Here is a 19260-nt window from a genome sequence, read left to right on the forward strand (position 1 = left end):
GACTCTGCGGCCTGCGGGTGGGGTAAGGGCTACTCCACGGCCCCAGGACGCCGCCTGGCGGCCTGAGGCGGCAGCGCGCCGGCCCCGTGAGCTTCCCAGCTTAGCCAAGGCCAGGCTGCCCAGCCTCGGCTCCGGCCTGGGCACCATCCGACCCTCCAGAAGGGCACCGCTAGAGGGACTCAGAGACTCAGGACCCTGAACAGCCTTCACTGTACAAAGACCTTTGCCATCCCATTTCTCATCCTCCCCTTCACAGGCTGAGAAACTGATGCCCAGAGCCAGCCCCCATTTCCCTGTCATCTCACGGTCCATGATCTCACCGGACCCCGGGTAAACATGCGAGTAAAACACGGGTCATGGACCTGCCGCTCGCTGGCCGAACAAACCTAGTTCACATCTCCGCGCCTCAGTTTTTTCATCTGTGTGATGGGGGCAGTGATAGTATCTATCTCCCAGGGTTGCTGGGAGGAAAAAACGCGATCGCGTTAGGTGAATGCTCTTTTTAAAAGGTGAATTATGTCCTAATCGCAATTTGAATCACAATTGTGTCCCCAGTTTACGGAGGGGGTAAAACGAGGCCCAGCAGGGAAGGAGAATGGCCAGGCCCATAATAACTAACAATTAATATTGCGGAGATGAGTACTCAGATCCTGGGCCCCGAATGTGCTCCTCCCCTCGCCCGCCCGCGGTCTCCGCCCTCGACCCCCTTCGTCTTCTTTCCGTCCCTCTCGAGAACTGTGTGCCTATCCGGGCTTCTGCCTCTGCCAAATGTCTTTCAGCCTCGCTCTCTGAGGGTCTCTCTCCCTCTTGCTGTCTCTCTGCCTGGTCTCTCCGGAGTTTCTGGTCCTGTCACCCTCTTCCCTTCCCGCCGGGGCCGCACTAAGTGGACAAGCCCTCTGCCGCGCTCCGGAGGCGTTTAATTCGAGCCAGACGCCGGCCGCGTCCCGGGCTGTGCGGGGCGGGAGGCGACGCCCGCCGCGCGCCCGGCCTCCCCGGGCCCCGACCCCTCCTTTGTAATTTGAATAAAACGCCCCCCCCCCCGGCGTGGCCCCCGCCCCGCGCGCAGCCTTAACCCGCTGCCTCCGCTCTCCCCGACTGCAGGCGGCGTGTGCGCAGGAGGAGCGACGGCGGCAGGGCGTGCGGCGGTACTTCGGCGCGGCTTCCCCAGGGTGCGACCCCCCGGCGCGCCAGCCGCGCGAGGATGAGGGCGCGGCCGCAGGTCTGCCAGGCGCTGCTCTTCGCCCTGGCGCTCCAGACCAGTGTGTGCTATGGCATCAAGTGGCTGTAAGTAGGGACCCGCGGAAACGCACGTGGGCCCTGGGACCGGCGGTTGGGGGAGGTGGAGAGCCTTAAGGGGCCCCCTGGATCGGGCCAGCGTGCCCAAGACCCGGGAGCAGAAGTTGCCTGGGGGTCGTGGGCAAGTCACCCTTTTTAAGCCTCCTTTTCCTCCTCCGTTAAATATTGTCCTTACCTGCGGGAGGAGCAAGACAGGGCATGGAGGACGATGGAATTGCCCTGTTCCGTGCGGCCAAGGGTCGCGCAAGACCTCCACAGGGACAGATGGAAAAAGACCGTGGTCAAGGGGCCCAATCTAGAGGGTTGCGCCCTGCACACAAGGCCTGCTCAATATTATGTTCCTTGACAGTCTCCTGACCCTAGCTGGAGGTTCTCAAACAGTCCAGACCCCTCCACCTGGGTGACCTTGGGGAAGTGTCACTCAGCCTCTTGGGAGCCTCAGAGTCCTCCTCTGTCAAAGGAGGGTAAGATGAGAAGCGGCTTATGAAAGAACCCCGTAAACTGTCAGATGCTGAAGGGTAGTCCTTTAGATAGAAATTATTAATGGAGGGGTAAGTGGGAGAGTCTCCTTTCCATCCAGCAGAAGGGAGTGCCTGCTCTGTGCTGGGCTGTGTGCAGGGAGCGCAGGGAGAAAGGAGTAAAAGCCAGCCCCTTCCTGGAGGAGCTGCCCTCTGGTCTGGAAGAGATAAGCCCAGGCTGTAAATAACTCCAAGTGCCCCAGGAGAGCCCAGGGCGGTGTTGTGGGAGCCCAGAGGAGAGGAGATCACCTGGTGGGGGGCACATCCCTAGGACCCTAGGTCGATTTTTCGTTGGTGGTGCTCCTAGGATGGGCCTGAGGAGTCTCTGGGAGTTTGGTGGGTGGGGGCAGTGAGAGAAGGGCACTTTGGGTGGAGGAACTCCCAGAGCGGTGGAAAAGTCCAGGACAGGACACAGTCTAGAGTTCCAGGTCGGGGGCGGGGAGCCATGCAGATAAGACAGCCATGGGACAGACTATGGGCTGGGGAAGGGCTGCGAGGACAGTTCGTGGATTAGCTGGAAGACGGGGCAATAGTGGCTGGGCCACCGGCAAACAGTCTCGAGGTCACCAGCCCTACCCCTTCTGGGGCTTAGTTATCCATTAATTCTCCTGAGAGGGGAACCCCATCTTCTTGCATTTCTTGTTTGCAAGGAGTAGCCTGAGCTTAGCAGCTTCCCAGCCTGGGGGCACCGGCTCTTCTCAGCCGCTCCTGACTACTTTTATGAGAAATCAGCCACTTTCCTTCTACTGCTGGTACCTGGCACTGTCGCAGCTGGTGAGAACCTCTAATCAGGGAGCCCCAAAAGCCCTCCTCACTCACCACCAACCTTTTACAGATAAGGAAACTGAGGTCCAGAGAGGGAAGGGCTTTGTTAAAGGGCCCAAGGAGCATCAGAGGCCAAGAACTGGGCTCGGCCCTAGAGGGTTCTGGGGGACACTGCTATAATTCCCACACCACAGTGGGAACGCCAAGGCTCTGAGAAATGTGTGACTTCTACAGGCCCCCAAGCTGGTACGTGGCTGGGTAGGGTCTGAAATAGATGGTTAGTTCAGTCCAACATCCATGCTGTCTCCACTGCATAGCCCAGGCTGCCACAAAAAATGAGTACAACTCAGTGTCTGCCTTAAAAGAGCTCCCAGCCTGTTGAGGGAGACAGACATATAAAACGTACCAAGTGGACTTTGGGCTGTGTCCTAGGAGAGGGAGCATGGGAGCCCAGAGGAGGTGTGGTTAGCCCCACATAAGGGAGGTGACTCTGAGTCTGGCTTCAAAGGATAGATAGGATTTCGATGGCTGTGGATGGAATGCAAAGCAGGCATCCTAGGCCAAAGGAACAGCAGGGGTAGGACGATGTGTGTGGGGAAACAGAGAAGCCAGGAATTACAGGAGCTTACTAGTAAATCCCCAGAGCTTTAGACATTTAACTTTGATAACACGCCTATGAAGTAGGTGACATTCTTGTCACTACCATTTTACAAATGAGGAAACTAAGGTACAGAGAGGTTAAGTAACTGGCCCAAGGTCACACAGCTAGTTAATTAATGGTGGGTGTGGGATGAGAAGCCAGGCAGACAGGCTCCATGAAGCCAAACCTCTTTGATAGTGGTTAAACTCTTGCTGGAGCTGAAGATAGAGGGGGAAGCAGGAGAAGGAGTGGAGTTTAAGAATAACAACTCTGTGTGTGTGTGTGTGTGTGTGTGTGTGTGTGTGTCTGTCTGTCTGTGTGTCTGTGTGTCTGTCTGTATATATATGTGGCCTTGGCACTGTTGTAAGTGCTTGATGTATGTTGTTTCATTTAAATCTCCCAACCACCATGTGAGGTGGGTTCTGCCATCACCCTCATTAATCAGAAGAGGAAGTGGAGGCTCAGTGGGTCTTTAACGAACTGGGTGTTACAGCTAGTAGGCAGCAGAGGCAGGAGTTGGAGTTAAGTTGAGTGGCTCTGGGGCCTCTTGGTCACAGGGAGCCACAGGACAGTTGGGAACAGGGAAGGGTACGGTGGGGATGGGAAGCTGGGGACTCATCCAGGAGACTCAGCTGTCCTGGGGATGTCCCAGAGGACCCTGCTGCCCTGGGCTTTGGAAAGTGAGCTGAAGAGGAAAGGGACACTTGACATGGGAAATGAAAGTAAACGTGGCTGAGTGACCCAGATTGCCCACCCACTGGGGACCTGGGACTCAGCTTGGGCTTTCTGTGCGGTAGGGGGTAAGGGAGAAGGGGTGGAAGCACCTGATCAGAAATAACCTGGAGGACCCCTCCCTACCTCACCTCCCACCCAAACTGGGTGCTGGGAGACTCAGACCAGAAGTGTGGGGACATTCTTTTCTGGCTGCCCTGTGGTGGGTAGGGAGGGTGGTTCCAGCCTTCTGTGAACCACTGGGGTTGCCCAGTGAGGGGAAGGCCCAGGGTGGCTGGGAGGACCCATAAAGGCCACTCCACCCACCCCGGGCAGCCCCAAGCCTGCTGCTTACTCCGGGTCTGGGCCTCTTGAGGAAGAGTCCTAAGAGACTCAGAAGGGACACAGCAGCCGCAGAGAGGCTGGGAGGAGCACCAGACCTGAGTTGGGAGGCCTGGGTCCCAGTCTGAGCTCTGCCAGTTCACTAGCCATGAGCCAGGCTTCAGGCAAATCAATCATGTTAGCCTCTCTGAGCCTCAGTTTCCTCATATCTACAATGGGAGTGAAAGAGCCCTAGCCTGTGATTAGGAGTCCTGGGTTCTAGCTTGGCTCTGCCTCTGATTTGCTGGCTGTGTACAGGTCGGGACAAGACCTGCCCTTCTCTAGGCCTCAGTGTCCCCACTTCCACAGTGGGGTGGGGACACTGAGGCCCGGCAAGGGGCAGTGACTTGCCCAAGGTGGAACGTTAGACATGCTGAGCTGGAGCTGAAACCCAGGTCTCTGTGCCTCCCCCACCCCCGCCATTCCCAGGAGAACCCCAACTCCTGAATGAGAGAGACCTCGGCCATCCCAGCGGCACCCTGGGCATAGGCCTTGCCCGTGAACTCTCTGTTCCCTCCTGTCCTCTCTTCCACCCTCTCCCCCATGCACCCACCCCCAGATAAACCAAAATGTTTTCAATTAGGGGTGTGCTGCAGTGAGGCAAGCTGGACAAGATGTCCAGACGGGTAACTCCCCCGCCTCTCACCCTAATCCTTGATTACCTTCCCAAGGGGGCCTTAGTTAGAAACGGTCATTACCACTAATTACCAGATGACCGCATCGCCCTCCTCGGGAGTGGAATCCGCTGCCTCCCGCCTCCTGATCTCCCAGTCTGCACGCTCCTGCGAGCAGGCCTCCCCCAGCACGCCGCAGCGGGCCGCTCTGTCCCAGCCGCTCTCTCCGCAGCCCCGTGCCCACCCGGGACCTCCAGAATGCTTCCCGTTTGTCCTCTGCCCACCTGGGCAGTCTGTGCCTCATCTGGAAGCATCCTCACTGGGTTTCCCTCATCGAACCTCTCTCACCACCAGCTGCGGAGGTGGATGCTTAATGACTTAAGAGATGGACAGACTGACCCAGAGTAGCCCAGGGTCCTCAGACCCCAGGATCCCAGAGGACCCCTCCTCGGGAGCTGCAACCTGAGCTCCCCAGGAAAACTCTCAACTTACATTATCCACTTTCTGAGCAGGAGCCCAGGGGAAGGACCTGGAAGGCAGCCACCCTGCATGAGTGCCTGCTGTGTGCCAGGTACCGTGCTGGGTGTTTTCTCGTGTATCTCCTGTAATCCTTCCTGTTGTGAAAGAGAAAAGTGGCTCAGAGGGGAAGGATGAAAGCCGGGCAAGGGTGCTGGGCAGAGCAGGCTCAGGACAGGCTGAGCGTGGACGGCCCCAAGCCCAGCAGAGAGGGGACCTGGTAAAGTGAGGCCAGGTTTGAGGGAGGATGGTGTCCAGAGGAGGCCGAGCGCCCGGGCACTGGAGTGCCTCAGCGTCCTCCTCTGTACAAAGGTGGTGATAATCTCCCAGGCCCCTCAGGCATTGTGAGAATGGGATGAAATGAGAGGCTCTGTAAACTGGGGAGTGCTGTGCCCACCTGGGACAGCGGGTCCATGCGCGTGGACAGTGTTTGCTAGGTGGTGGCAGAGGGGCTGTAACAACCAAGAAACAGGCTGAGGGGATGATATCTGTCCCTGTGTGGTCACCCCTCCTCCAGTATGTGTTGCCGGAATTCAGGCAGCAGGTTCTCCAGTCATAGGCAGGGTCAGGCAACCATGTCTGAGGTCTGCATCCAGATACACCAGAGGTTTCTTGGCTCATGCCTTGGTGGGGTAGGGGTGGGCCAGGGGCCGCAGTGAGGGAAGATGGCCCAAGATACCAACAGTCAATCTCAGACAGGCTGGGTTGTACCACTCCAACCACAGACACCAGGCCATGCCCACTTGCCCTGGGTCTGCTTCCCAGGCCTCGGGGATGATTTCTGTATTTTGGAGGTGTAGCATGGGTGGGGCATGGCAGAGAGAGGCAGCAGGAAGCAAACTAACCTATCTGTACTCAGTGTAGCACATATTAACTCATTCAGCCCCTACAAGACCTCCAGGAGTCCCCATTTTTTAGTTGATACTCAGAGAGGGACAGCAGTTTACCCAAGATTGCCCAGCACATAGAGACCAGAGCTTGAGCCACAACCCAGGTCTTCTGACTCCCTCTGGGCCAAGATTCACGTGGCAACAAGCAAGGGATCCCATGTATGAATGCCCCGAGTGCTTTACATCCATTATCTATTTAAGTCTTGCCATCACCTTTTGAAGTAGCATTTATCATTTTCTTATAACAGATGAAGACCATGAGGCCCGGAGAGGTTGGGTAACTTACCCAGCTCACACAGCTGGTGCCCAGAGCCTGAGCTCTTCCCTGGGCCAGCCCATGAACTGGAACGTCTGGGTCATTGCCTTATAACTGGTGATAGGTCTGTGAAGCCATTAGACGAGGGGCTCCTTGAGGAAAGGATCTATGTCTGGGAAGAGTTGGTGCTTAGTAAATATTTCTTCCACAAGTAGATCAAGTTCATTTATTCATTTAGGTACAGGAGCAAGGGGAAAGGCATTCCTGGCACCAGGAAAAGCCTGGGTATATGCGTGGTGGTAAGGCAGTCCCTGTCAGAGAAGCCAGGAGTCTGCTGTGGCAGATATTAGGACACATGGGGGACAAGGATGGGAGGCCAGAGAGGGCTGGAGGGCCAGGCTTTGAGGGGCCTTGAGGTCAGATGGCAGCCCTTGGCCTTGACTGAGTGGGTGCAGGAACCTAAGGTAGGAAAAGGCCACCAACGCAGTAATCTAGTAGCTTCAATCACAGAGCCCTGACCATGATATGTCAGCCCTGGGCAGAGCATGTGACTCACATTGAGTTAATTCCTCAGGACAATGCTGGGAGATTGATGGGAGAGGAGAGGTTACTTGACTTGCTGCAGGTCACAAGGGGAGTGGGGGTGACAGAGCCAGGAGTCTTCCCAGGCCCTTGCTGTTCTTTGGCACCAGGCTGCCTCTCTTGGGATCTCAGGCCAGGGCCTCGAGGAGCTGGCCTCACCAGGTCTCGGTCCTGATGCTGGGTGATGTCTGCTGTGGTCCCAGCAAGTGGGGCACCTAGCACTTGGGCCTGAAGATTGGCCCCTTCTTGCCGCCTGTCCCTCCAGGGTCTCTGCTGGGTTTCTGAGGACCGGCTGGCCCTAGGGTAGGGGGTGGGTCTATGTGGAACCCTTTAAGGCTGTGGGGGTCCCTTTAGCCTCCACTTAAGAGGAGGGGCTGCCTGATGCAGTCTGCTCCTCAGAGAAGGCCTGGGAGGAAGCTGAATGCAGGATCGACCCCTGGTCTTAGAGTCTTGGAATCCTAGTGCCCAGAACCTGGATCTGGAAGCTCTTAGGTCCTATAACATCACTAGAGGTCATAGGGACCCCCTAGGCCAGCATTTCCCAAAGCATGGAGGAGGTCAGCGCTCCTCAAATAAAGGATTTTGTGCTCAGCAGACTTGGAAGTTAAACAAAACCAAGCCTGTTGCTTTGCTGCAGGGCCTTTAAAATGAAATGTGCATTACTACTGTTCAAGGGGGGATGTAGTATATCACATTCCCCAACTGTGCTTGATTGACCATGGATCCCTTTTTTCAGAGTGTCTCCCTGGAACCCATTCTGGGAAATACAGTTTAGAGGTATAGACACTGAGACCCAGAGAGGGACAGTGATTTATCTAAAGTCACATAGCAAGTTAATGGCTAAGTCCAATTTATCAGCAAACTGAGTGGCTCTTTAATCTTTTAATGAATCTCTTGCATGTATGTGGGATTTTACAGCCTAATAAATGGGTTTAATAATTAAATGAAGCCATAATGGGAAGCTCCTAACTCACACTGTGCATCTAGTAAATGGTCAACTAATAGTATGTATTACTATGATGATGATGATTATAATAATCCAGCACTTAGCACAGTGTCTAGCATGTTCAGTGTTGAATGAATGTTGAATAAAGAGTAATCATTCACAGCTGTGTGGGACTAAATAGGGCAGTGGATATGAGTGCTTTGTGAACTATAAAACTGTTTATTGTAAGTATAATTATAATAAAACTTAGGTAAGATGGGGGCCATGATCCTATGTTATGAATGAGGGCCTAAGGCCCAAAAAAGGACAGTGATGTGGCTAAGGTCACACGGGGGTGGGAGGGGGAGCTGTTACTCTGCTGGGGACAGTGCTTGGCCTCCTGGTTTCCCAGCTCCTTCCTGCAAAGGCTCCAAGACTGTGGAGGAGAGGCTGGGGCCGGTACAGCGGGTGGAAGCAGCACGGCCCCTCACGGCCCTGACTTCCCTTCCATTGGTTGCTGCCTTTTGGACTGTGTGCAGGGCACTCTCCAAGACCCCGGCGGCCCTGGCACTGAACCAGACGCAGCACTGCAAGCAGCTGGAGGGCCTGGTGTCCGCGCAGGTACAGCTGTGCCGCAGCAACCTGGAGCTCATGCACACCATCGTGCATGCCGCCCGCGAGGTCATGAAGGCCTGCCGCCGGGCCTTCGCGGACATGCGCTGGAACTGCTCCTCCATCGAGCTCGCCCCCAACTACCTGCTTGACCTGGAGAGAGGTAGGGGGCCAGCGGAGGCTGCTAGGGCCTGTGGAATGCATGCGGGTGGGGTGGGGTGGATGAATTCAGGCATAAATATATGTGTGTTTAGATAGGTGGGTGAATTCATGGATGGATGGCTGGAAGTGTGATGGGGGGATGAGTGAATAGCTGGATGATGGATGGATACACGGATGGGTGGGTGGGTGAATTAATCATGGTCATGGGTATTGGGGCGTGAATTGATGAACGAATGAACATATAGTGAATGAATATACCAGTGCGGGGAGCCTGAATGACAGTACAAATGCACATGGACCCCTCACGCCTGAACAAAGGAATGAATGATGCAGGAAGGCTCTGGGGGTGGGGGGTCTGTAATGAGAATGCGACTGAGCCTGCCCTCAGGGCAGACAGGTGTGGAGCAGTTAATTCTAGACCATCCCGGCTGAAGGTGCTGGGAAAGGCACAAAGTGATGTAGGGACTAAAGAAGATCTGTGGAGAAGACTTCCTGGAGGAGGTGGCTTCTGGGGGTGGATTTGGGGGTCCTATGTATCATAGAGAGGCTTTTGAAGGGGAGGAATGCCCCAGTGGATCTCATCTTTCCCCCGCACGGTGACAGCTAACGTTTGTGCAGCACTTTACAAAGCCTCCTTCCTTCCTGAATTATCTGAGCTCCAGAGCAAGCCTGTGAGGTAGGTGTTATCATTCCCACTCTACAGTTAAGGATACTGAGGCTTGAGAAGGGGGGTAACTTGCTTGGACGCAAGGCCAGGACACCCCACTGCCAAGGCACGTTGGGCTCCATCTTAGTTTGCTAGGGCTGCCCTAACAAAGCCCCACGCACTGGGGGGCTTCTGACAACAGAAGAATTGTCTCACGGTGCTGGAGGCTGGAAGTCTGAGGTTAGAGTCAAAGTGTCAGCAGAGCTCCCTCTGAAGCCACTGGGGGAGGATTCGTCCCTGCCTCTTCTTAGCTTCTGGGGGCTGCCACGGTCTTCGGTGTTCCTTGGTTTGTAGCTGCATCACTTCAGTCTCTGCCTCTGTCACGTGGCCTCCTCCCTCTTTGTCTCTGTATCCAAAATTCCATCTTCCTATAAGGACACCAGTCATCGCATTAGGGCACACTCTGCTCCACCTAATGACCTCATCTTAGGTCAGTTACACCTGCAAAGACCCTATTCCTAAATAGGGTCACATTCACAGGGACCAGGGGTCAGGACTTGACCATATCTTTTCAGGGGGACACATTTCACCCCACAGCAGGCTCTTTGCTCACTGGTCTTTGAGGAGCTCAGGGACTGGGCCTTCTGTTCCCAAAAGCAGCCCCTAACGCTGGGTGCAGGGCAAGCAGGGAGCAAGTGCAGCATGGTGAGCGTGTGAGTGAGGGTGTGCCCTGGGGGGCTGGCTTTGTGTGCTCCGTGAGAGAGTGTGGGGGTCAGCTAGTACGTTTGGGGGAGGATGGGGGCTTGACAGATGAATGGTCGTCATGACATCCTCCACCTGCCCCACCTGCTCGCTGCCCCTGTCCCCGCCCGACCCCGCAGAGGCAGGTGGGGGCCCTCAGGTCTGGGCAGGGTCCTATCCCTGGGTCGCCCGCCCCGGCTGACCCCACACCTCCCTACAGGGACCCGGGAGTCAGCCTTCGTGTATGCGCTGTCGGCGGCCGCCATCAGCCACGCCATCGCCCGGGCCTGCACCTCCGGCGACCTGCCCGGCTGCTCCTGCGGCCCCGTCCCAGGTGAGCCACCCGGGCCCGGGAACCGCTGGGGAGGATGTGCGGACAACCTCAGCTACGGGCTCCTCATGGGGGCCAAGTTTTCCGATGCTCCTATGAAGGTGAAAAAAACAGGATCCCAAGCCAATAAACTGATGCGTCTACACAACAGTGAAGTGGGGAGACAGGTAACCACCCCCCACCCCCCCCAGATGGTTGTGCTTGTGCCAATTGGCCGGAAAAGGGCCGCCAGTGTGCCCCAGTGGAGGGGTGGCGGGGGGACGGGCCCTGATCCACCCACACTGATGTGCTTCTGGCCTCCCCTGGCTCTTCCCTCTCCAGCTGCTTGGGGCTTGCCTGGCTCCTCCTCCTCCAGGGGGTCCACCAGGATTTGGGTTGGAGAACGTCGGTGGAGCACAAGGAGCTCTGAGCTGGGAGTCAGGAGCTCTAAACTCACTGTGTGACATTGGGCGAGTCACTTCCTCCCTGGCCTCAGTTGTTCCCATCTATAAAATGGGGTGGGTTGGTGCTCTCTGGTCCCCATTGGTCACATTCCTCAGGCTCTTCCTCTGGGGCTCTGGGCCAAGGCCGGTGTGGAAGGAACCATGGAGAGGGCTGCGGAGCATCAGACCCTTGCTAAAGGGTTGTCTCCTTGGATCTAATGGGGACTCTCTCCCGGCTCCAAAACCCACCCCAACCTCCTAAACACGGTTTCCCCGCCATGTCTGTTATTATCAGTGTTGCATTAATTCCTCACCTCATTCCACAGGAGGTTGGGATGAATGCATAAGTGAATGAATGGACCTTTTTATTTTTTGAAAATTAAAAAAAAACAACAACTTTATACCAATCGGTGTTCCAGACACTGTGGTGGGTGCTTGATTAGTTTTCTCTCCCGTAGTCCACAAAACCACACTGTGAAGAGGTACTGTTACCCCTCCTTACAGATGGGGAACTGGTCCCGGAGGGGCAGAGTGTCAGGTGTGGGTGGCATCTCATGACCTCTTCCCTGCAGTCCCGTTAGGCCCATCGTGCAAAAGCACCACGTGAGACAGAAGGAGCTTAGGTGGCTTTTGGCCAAGGACGTACAGTGCAGTGGAGCCCAGGTCTGTAGGACTCCAGGTCTAGAGGTTTCCTTGTCCTCACCTTCCTCTCTCTCTGGTCTCCCTCTTGTAAGGATTCTAGGACATCCAGGCCATCTTTGGGCAGTTGGGGAAACTGAGGCCAAGCCACCCTGTGGATCTGTAGCAGAACCTGGCTAGGGACCCAGAACTCCTGCCTCCCAACTCTGCTGCCCCCACCCCCTTGGAAACCCACTGGGAGCCCTTCACCCAGCCTCCTGCCCAAGAACCCAGCCCCACTCCTGCCCATGGCCAGGCCTGAGCCTCATGCTGCCAGGGGTACAGCCGTCCCATCCCACAGTGCAGTCCAAACAGGGTCCTCAGCATCAGAGGCACATCAGCCCTTTCCCAGGGGCTCTGATGCCAAGGAGCTGGCCTCCCTGGGGCCATTTGCAAGGGCTCAGGAGGGTAGATGACAGCGTGTTCAGAGCCAGCACCATGGCCTCAGGAAGCCTGGGCCCCTTCCCGCCATCTGAGCTGAAGAGCTGAATGTGGTTTACCTTTCCTGGATGACTCAGAAGTACCTTGTGCCCTTGGGAGGCCGAATGTGCCCTGCAGTCGGGTTCACTTCATTATGTGCTCTCCACAGGCTTTGCTGAGACAGTTCCAGACTCTAGACCCAAGTGGACTCCCTCATTCCCCACTTCCTGGCACTGTGAGGGGTAGAGAGCCCTGGGACCTTGAGCAGCTTCCTCACTAACTCCCTGTATGATTTTGGGCAAGTGCTTGCCCTCCGTGTGCCTCAGTATCCCCATCTTTTTGATGCAGGGGTAGGCCCAGGGGACCCATAACCCTTGCAGTGGCGTACACAGGGCAGGCGGGGGGTGGGGGCAGAGGAGTCTGAGTCCTGTGTGCAAGGAGTTGGGGCTTAGACTGCAGAACTGAAAGGCCTGCAGAAGGCGTCCAACTCATGCCCCTCAGGTACACAGGGAGAAACAGGCCTGTGGAAGATAGTGGCACAGAGTCACTTCCAAAGCCAGGGCTGTATCTCCCCAGGCCCCAAGCCCAGACCTCCCCTCTCCACCATAATTCTTACTTAGACTGATTTTTCAAAACCAAATATTGATTTAACTTTTGTAGTTCACAAGACTCTTTTCATATATGTCATCTTGTTGAATCCTTTCAGTGACTCTGCAAGGTAGCAATTACACACCCGCTCAGCACACGTGAAGACAGGTGCTGAGTGGTGCCGCGGCACCAGGCAGCAAAGGGGAAGGCCAGCCAGGCCAGGGGGCCCACCCCCAAGCACCCACCTCTTGCCTCTTCTTCCCTCCCTCCCTTCCTTTTCTTCTCCCTGCCACCTTTTTTATCAGTGAGCATTTTGTGAGAGAGAAAAAGCATAGAATGATGAAAAGCCATGGCTTTTGGAATTGCCCTCAGACCTGGGTTCAAATCCCAGCCCAAGATCTTCTAGCTGTGTAGCCTTGGGCAAGAGACTCAGCCTCTCTGAGCCTTCATTTCCTCTTTTTTAAATGGGGAAATGAATGATATCCCCCAGAAGGGCTTCTGTGATGATTAAGCCATTTTAAGTGTGAGAGCACTTGGTACACTAGGTGTATAAATGGCATCCGTTACCCCCGCAAAAGCCACTCTCTTCCTGCCCCTCCCAGCTGCCCCCCAGGTTGGAGGAGGAGCTAAGGATCCACAACACCCCCCAGCTTTAGAGCAAAAAGCCCTGTCACTTGAGGCCCGGAGCAGGTGGTGACTCCCTGAGAGCCCTGGAAGGCAGAAGGGTGGGGCAGGGCCCGGGGGCAGGCCAGGGAGGGGGCTCCGGCGGCTGCCCAGCCCGACGCCCTCCACTGTCTACAGGCTCTGCGTGCCTCTCTGGAAATGAAGTGTAAGTGCCACGGGGTGTCTGGCTCCTGCTCCATCCGCACCTGCTGGAAGGGGCTGCAGGAGCTTCGGGATGTGGCCGCCGACCTCAAGACCCGCTACCTGTCGGCCACCAAGGTGGTGCACCGACCCATGGGCACCCGCAAGCACCTTGTGCCCAAGGACCTGGACATCCGGCCTGTGAAGGACTCGGAGCTCGTCTATCTGCAGAGCTCCCCCGACTTCTGCATGAAGAACGAGAAGGTGGGCTCCCATGGGACGCAGGACAGGTAAGGGCCCACCTCCAGCCTGGCAGGAAGGGTCAGCCATGTGGCACGTGCCCCATCCCAGCTTGGGGCCAGGCACACAGTCAGCAGTTGGGGAACGGAGTCCCCGCCCAGTTGAACGCCAGGTGGAGGTGTGGGGTCCCAGGGGCCCCTGGCAGAGCTCCTGGGGGTGGCTGTTATGCACCTCGCCCAGACAGGGGCTCCTGGGGAATGGAGGCTCGTGGGAGTTCCCCATCTCACCTGCCCCTAGTGTGGGAGACAGAGGGGAAGAGACAGTGACTGTATTGGGAAACAGGGGCTAGGAAAGAGGCTGCCTGACATAAAATAGATCCTCAGTAAATATCCGTCACATGAATAAGCGAAGGATAAACGTCATACAATCTGTGAGCTGGACCAATGAACTGAGGCACAAGGGGAGGTGGGAGCAGTGCCAGCCCGTGGCCGCACAGGAAGTCTGCACGGTGTGGAGCTGGAACCAGGACAAGCGCTTTTCAGAGGGGCAGCAGGAGAGTGAGGTCGGCCTGCGTTCTGTGGAGAGACGGCGCTCCCATGCCCCCGCCTGCGTTCACCCACCTCCCAGATCCCAGCCTTCTCCCCCCGGGCCCCCATTTCAGAGCCAGGGCTGGGGTCCCTACAGCAGGTCCCATCACAGCTGCTGAAGCCGATTCAGGACAGGAGAGAAGGAGGGAGCCAGTGGTAACTACAGACCTACTATATGCCAGGAAGGGCTGGTGAGGATTCAGGGGAGCAGCTCTTCCCGGAGATGGTTCAGGAGAAATCCAGTCCTGAAACGCTATAAAGAAATAGTTCCGCAATCAAATACATTGGGAAATTCTCTTTGGCGATTTGCAAGGCACGAGAACATATTAAAGGCTCTGAGGAATCCTGCAGTAAAGGATCTGTCTAAGCCAGTGTTTCCCAGAGGTGTTTGGCTGTGGAACTCTTTTATTAAGGAGCCCCTAATAGCATTCCACAAAACTAGTGTTCTTCCAGGTTAAAAGAATATTGAACCAGAGTGAGGGTGTCTGAGAACGTGTCTGGCACATAGTTGGTGCCTAGCCAGCTTTTGCTTCCTCCTCAGCCCACGTTCCTGTCTCCAGGAGACGGGGACTGCTTTGGGGGGCTCCATCCTCACAGGCCAGGGCAGCAGGCTCTGCAAGGAGGCCCAGGCTCCCATCTGGAGGCCAGATTGAGAGACTCAGGCAGAATGAAGATGGAACCAGGTCAGGCCAGGGAGACAGGAAGGAGCGAGAGTCTGGGCCGAGGCAGCCAGGGTGGGTGTGATGAGGATGGGGTTGGGGGGAGGATTCTAGAACCCAGAGGACCTGGGGGAAGCACATTGAGGACCCCAGAGCAAAGAGAGGGTCTCCCTGGATCCACAGGGTGCTATGTGTGTGTGTGTGTGTATGCATGTGTGCACGTGTGTGTCAGGGAAGGACAGTTCCCACCCTGACGCTGCAGTTTCCTAGCTGTGGGACCTTGAGCAAATCCCTTCACCTACCTGAGGCTCAAGTCTCGTCTTCTGTGCCAAGAGGATGATACCACTCACCTGGGAAGGTTGGCAAGTGATTCTAATCACATTTACGGAGCAGCCCCTCCTTTCTGGGTGGTGTCAGTGCCGTAGGAAGGGTTTGTGAATGACAGTCTCCCCTCCCCAAGGCTGCCAGGCCTCTTCCTTCCCAGCTGTCCCGACTCTGCACCTAGGACTTGCCCCCAAACTATTGACGAGGAGGCCCCATTCCACAGCACCAGCTACCACCCTTATTTTCTCAGAATGCTATTCCCCACTGCTCCCGGGCTTCCTGCCATGTTCAGCCCTGGGCCTCTGCAGACAGCTATATGGGTCAGCTCTTTCTGCAGTAACAAACAGCCCCTACATCTCAGTGGTTCACAACTACAGACACTTCTTACAGCATTACACGAGGCTCTGGCAGGCACCAGGGGTGGGGAGGGACATCAAGTGCTCAGACTGTGACAGGGAAGTTGGGGAGCCCAGAGGGGCCCTGACTCAGCCTAGACTTCAAGGAAGGCTGCCTGGAGGAGGGCACGTGAGCTTTACTAGATTAGGGATTTGGGGGGTACAGGGGGTTGATGCAAATGAGCTTTGTTAACTGTAAAAGGCAGGTACACAGGTGGTACATGTGGCTGGGCCCCTAGCTGGGCCCAGCTGGGCAAGATGCCCTCCTCAAATCCAGCCTTGTGAACTGAAGCCTCCTCAGCAGTTCCTATTCCAAACTCTGAAACCTGCCCTTTCTCCTGGCCCCAGCCTCCCCAGCTCCCCTTTACAGGCACCATCGCACGTCTTGTCTGGCTCTGAGGTTGGAGGCCAGGTTTCAAACATTGCATGTCAGGGACCCAGAAATAAAAATGAAACTCTGCCCCCTTCCACTGCCCTTTCCTAGAGGAGTCATCCAGAGACCTTCAGGTTCAGGCTGAGGGAGACTAATGGTGTTGAGTGACTAAACGAAGCCCAGAAATGTTAAGTGACTTGCCTTAAGTCACACAGCCAGTAAGCAGCAGAGCTGGGGTTTGAACCCAGGTCTGTCTGGCTCTGGGGCCTGTGTTCTTTCTGCTGTTCCCTCCTGCCTCCTGCCCGGAACTGCTTACAGTCCCCACATGCAGGTTGCCGTCTCCTCCTGACTCCCCCTCCAAAGTGCTCCCCTGCTTCCCTCCCCATGGCTCCTTGTCAGCTCAGGCCTCAGCTTCTCTTACTCAGCTGCTGCTGGCAGCAGCCTCCCTGGCCTCCCTGCCTCCAGCCCTGCTCCTCTATCCATCTCTCACTCCCCTTAGATTAGGTCAGGTCAAGGTGTTTGTCCTCCTTGCCCCCAACACCCTTTCTCCTCCCCTCTGTTCGTCTTTCATGCAATGGCCTGGATGATACCTCCCCCTCCAGGAAGCCTTCCTGAACTCTCACAGACCCCGTGCTCACCCTGTGTGATGCTGGGCAAGTCTCTTCCCCATTCTGTGCCTCAGTTTCCCCATCAGGAAGTAGGAGGGTTGGATTTGGTCATCTCTAGGGCTTGCCCACCTCAGACATTCTGGGATTCCTTGGTCCACATGGCTGTGGGGATCCAGCTGCATCCCATGACAAGCATCCCTGTCTAGCCTAAGCCCAGCTAGATGAAATGCCAACCTGCACAGATGTTTCTTCGCTAGACAAAAGAACTGATGGCAAGGATATTTGGGTTTTATAGCGACCTTCAGTGTCTTCTTTGCCCACAGGAGTGATTCAGGAAGAAATGCAGCCCCTGGCAGCCCATGGGTTCTCTGCCCTTTAGGGTGGGGAGAATATGCACCGGACTTGGTTTCAGGACCCCTGAGCTTGAGCCCTGCTTATCCACAAACTCCTATGGGACCTTAAGCAGGCCTCTGCCCTTTGCTGAGCAGGTTTCCATCTGTAAAATGGGCACAGTAATTCCACAGACCCAAAGACCCTGCCTGCCTCGAATAAGATAAAATACTGGAGGGAAGCGCTGGTTCAAAGGGGGCAAATTATTGATGGACCCTCTGTCTCCACCAAGAGAGTGCCAAACACTTACTTTGCCTCACATCCGATGCCATTTGTTTGTTTCAGAATTTATCCTGGGATTCTAAAAGTAAAAACGATCTTTATGCTTGTTACAATATAATTAAGGATTAAATACGAAGATAGGATTATTAGACAGTGGTTTGAGACACTTTCAAGTATTTAGAAGTAGAAGATATAGGAAAAGAGATAAAGGAAACAAAACACCGCCTCATTTTGACGAATGCCTATTGGAAATATAGGGAAAAGTGAGAAGTACCCCTGGGAAAGAGGGTTATTTTAAATTCCCCAAAGACCAAAACACCGTCCAAGGGGGACTGAGGCTGCAGCCATGGTCAGAGGAGGTTGGGGCTGCCTGACTGGGAGTGGGGGGACTGGTGGGTGACAGGATGCTCATTGACCTCCCCTCCCCCTCCAGGCAGTGCAACAAGACATCACATGGCAGTGACAGCTGTGACCTCATGTGCTGTGGACGCGGCTATAACCCCTACACAGACCGTGTTGTCGAGCGGTGCCACTGCAAGTACCACTGGTGCTGCTATGTCACCTGCCGCAGGTGTGAACGCACGGTGGAGCGCTACGTCTGCAAATGAGGCTGCTCCGCTCCTTGGGGACCCTCGGAGGCTGGCCAAGGGGCCTGGAGACGCCCCATGGATTTTGGCTTGTGAATTCCAGATGCTAGACCGTGGAAGGAGGCTTGTCCTTTGCCTCCACTTGGAAACCACCAGGAACAGAAGGCCGGGCCACCCGGGAAAGAGGGCCAGGACATCAAAGGAAACCGACAAGATTAAAAATAACCTGGCAGCCCGAGGCCCTGGAGTGCCCACCTGTTGCCTTCTAGGCGGGTCTAAGAAGCCAGGGGCATGGCTTTGGCAAGACTGGTACAGACTCGACCTTTCCTAGCCAGAGACCCCCGCCTCCTGGGAAGTGGGAGGTCAGCCTCTCCTCACCAGAATGTTCTGCAGGCCTAGCCCTCGAGACCCCCGGCCCACCCCAGGGTCTGAGCCTACTGGGCCCACCACATGGAACCACTAGCTTGGGTTGTAAATGTTTCTTTGTTTTGTTTTGTTTTTCTTCCTCTGGGATGTGGGAGCTACAGAAATATTTATAAAGCATAGCTTTTTCTTTGGGGTGGCTGGCCTCAATTCCTCTTTATATATTTTATATATATATATAAATATATATATATATATATGATGATCTGTATTTTAAACAAGCTCTTTAAACAGCTGTATGAAATAAATGCTGAGAACCCCAGGCCGCCCCTGCAGTTTTTGGCCTCCTCAAGTGAGCTCAAAGGATCCTGGGGCTGGTTGGGTGAAATCTCCGGTTCCCAGGCGAGGCGGCATCTGATTGATGTTCCCCACACGCTCCACCACCCAGCTCAGGCCCCAGCCTCCTTGTAAGATCTCCCGGTCAAGGGCGAGGACAGACGTCTTGAAACCCAAACCCAGCTGGCCGACTCTTTGTTCCCCAGGGATACACATGCAGGCGCACATAGCCTGGCTGTGTCATCAGACCTGCTAAGTGGCTTCAAGAGAAAACCTACCCGGGAGCTGGGAATGCAGACCTCTGGGAGGTGGTGGCAGACCCGCGCCCCAGCTAGCTAGCCCTAACAGGGTTTCTGTGTGAAACCTGTGGGGAGGGCTTTTCCCTCCCTAGCCTCAGTTTCTCCATTTGTAAAGCTGGTGGTGGAAATTGAGGGGTGGTTGGAAAAGGCCCCCAGCTTCCTGTCTGGACCAGGCTGGCTGCAGTAGGCGTGGTTGGATTCCTGTTCTGTTTTGAAGGTGGAGCCATTAGATTTGTTCTTTTCATGGTTGTGGGACTTGAGGGTGAGGAGGATGGAGAAGGACTACGAGGGTTTTGGCCGAGTGTTTGGAAGCATGCTGGGACAGGGTGGAGAGAGAACTAGGGTTCAGACTCGGTGGAGGTTGTGATGTCAGTTGGGT

The 19260-nt window shown here is 55.5% G+C and overlaps 1 protein-coding gene across 4 annotated transcripts in view; it reads left to right on the forward strand.

Annotated features, from left to right (window-relative positions):
- The window catches only part of WNT11 (Wnt family member 11), a 21603-nt gene extending 3022 nt beyond the window's left edge, over nucleotides 1–18581 (forward strand). For 3 of the 4 annotated variants that reach the window (XM_067038475.1, XM_067038476.1, XM_059067811.2), the window contains exons 2-6: nucleotides 1102–1284; nucleotides 8634–8869; nucleotides 10476–10753; nucleotides 13496–13788; nucleotides 17730–18581. In XM_067038475.1, coding sequence (XP_066894576.1) covers nucleotides 1202–1284; nucleotides 8634–8869; nucleotides 10476–10753; nucleotides 13496–13788; nucleotides 17730–17904 — 1065 coding nt within the window. In that variant the 5' untranslated portion in view covers nucleotides 1102–1201 and the 3' untranslated portion in view covers nucleotides 17905–18581. Of the gene's footprint in view, nucleotides 1–1101; nucleotides 1285–8633; nucleotides 8870–10475; nucleotides 10754–10907; nucleotides 11370–13495; nucleotides 13789–17729 lie in introns of those variants that run through there. The other variant, XM_067038477.1, reaches the window with a different exon arrangement.
- The last annotated feature ends 679 nt before the right edge of the window (nucleotides 18582–19260 follow it).

The sequence above is a fragment of the Kogia breviceps genome, chromosome 7 (genome assembly GCF_026419965.1).
Source record: "Kogia breviceps isolate mKogBre1 chromosome 7, mKogBre1 haplotype 1, whole genome shotgun sequence".
Lineage (NCBI taxonomy): Eukaryota > Metazoa > Chordata > Mammalia > Artiodactyla > Physeteridae > Kogia > Kogia breviceps.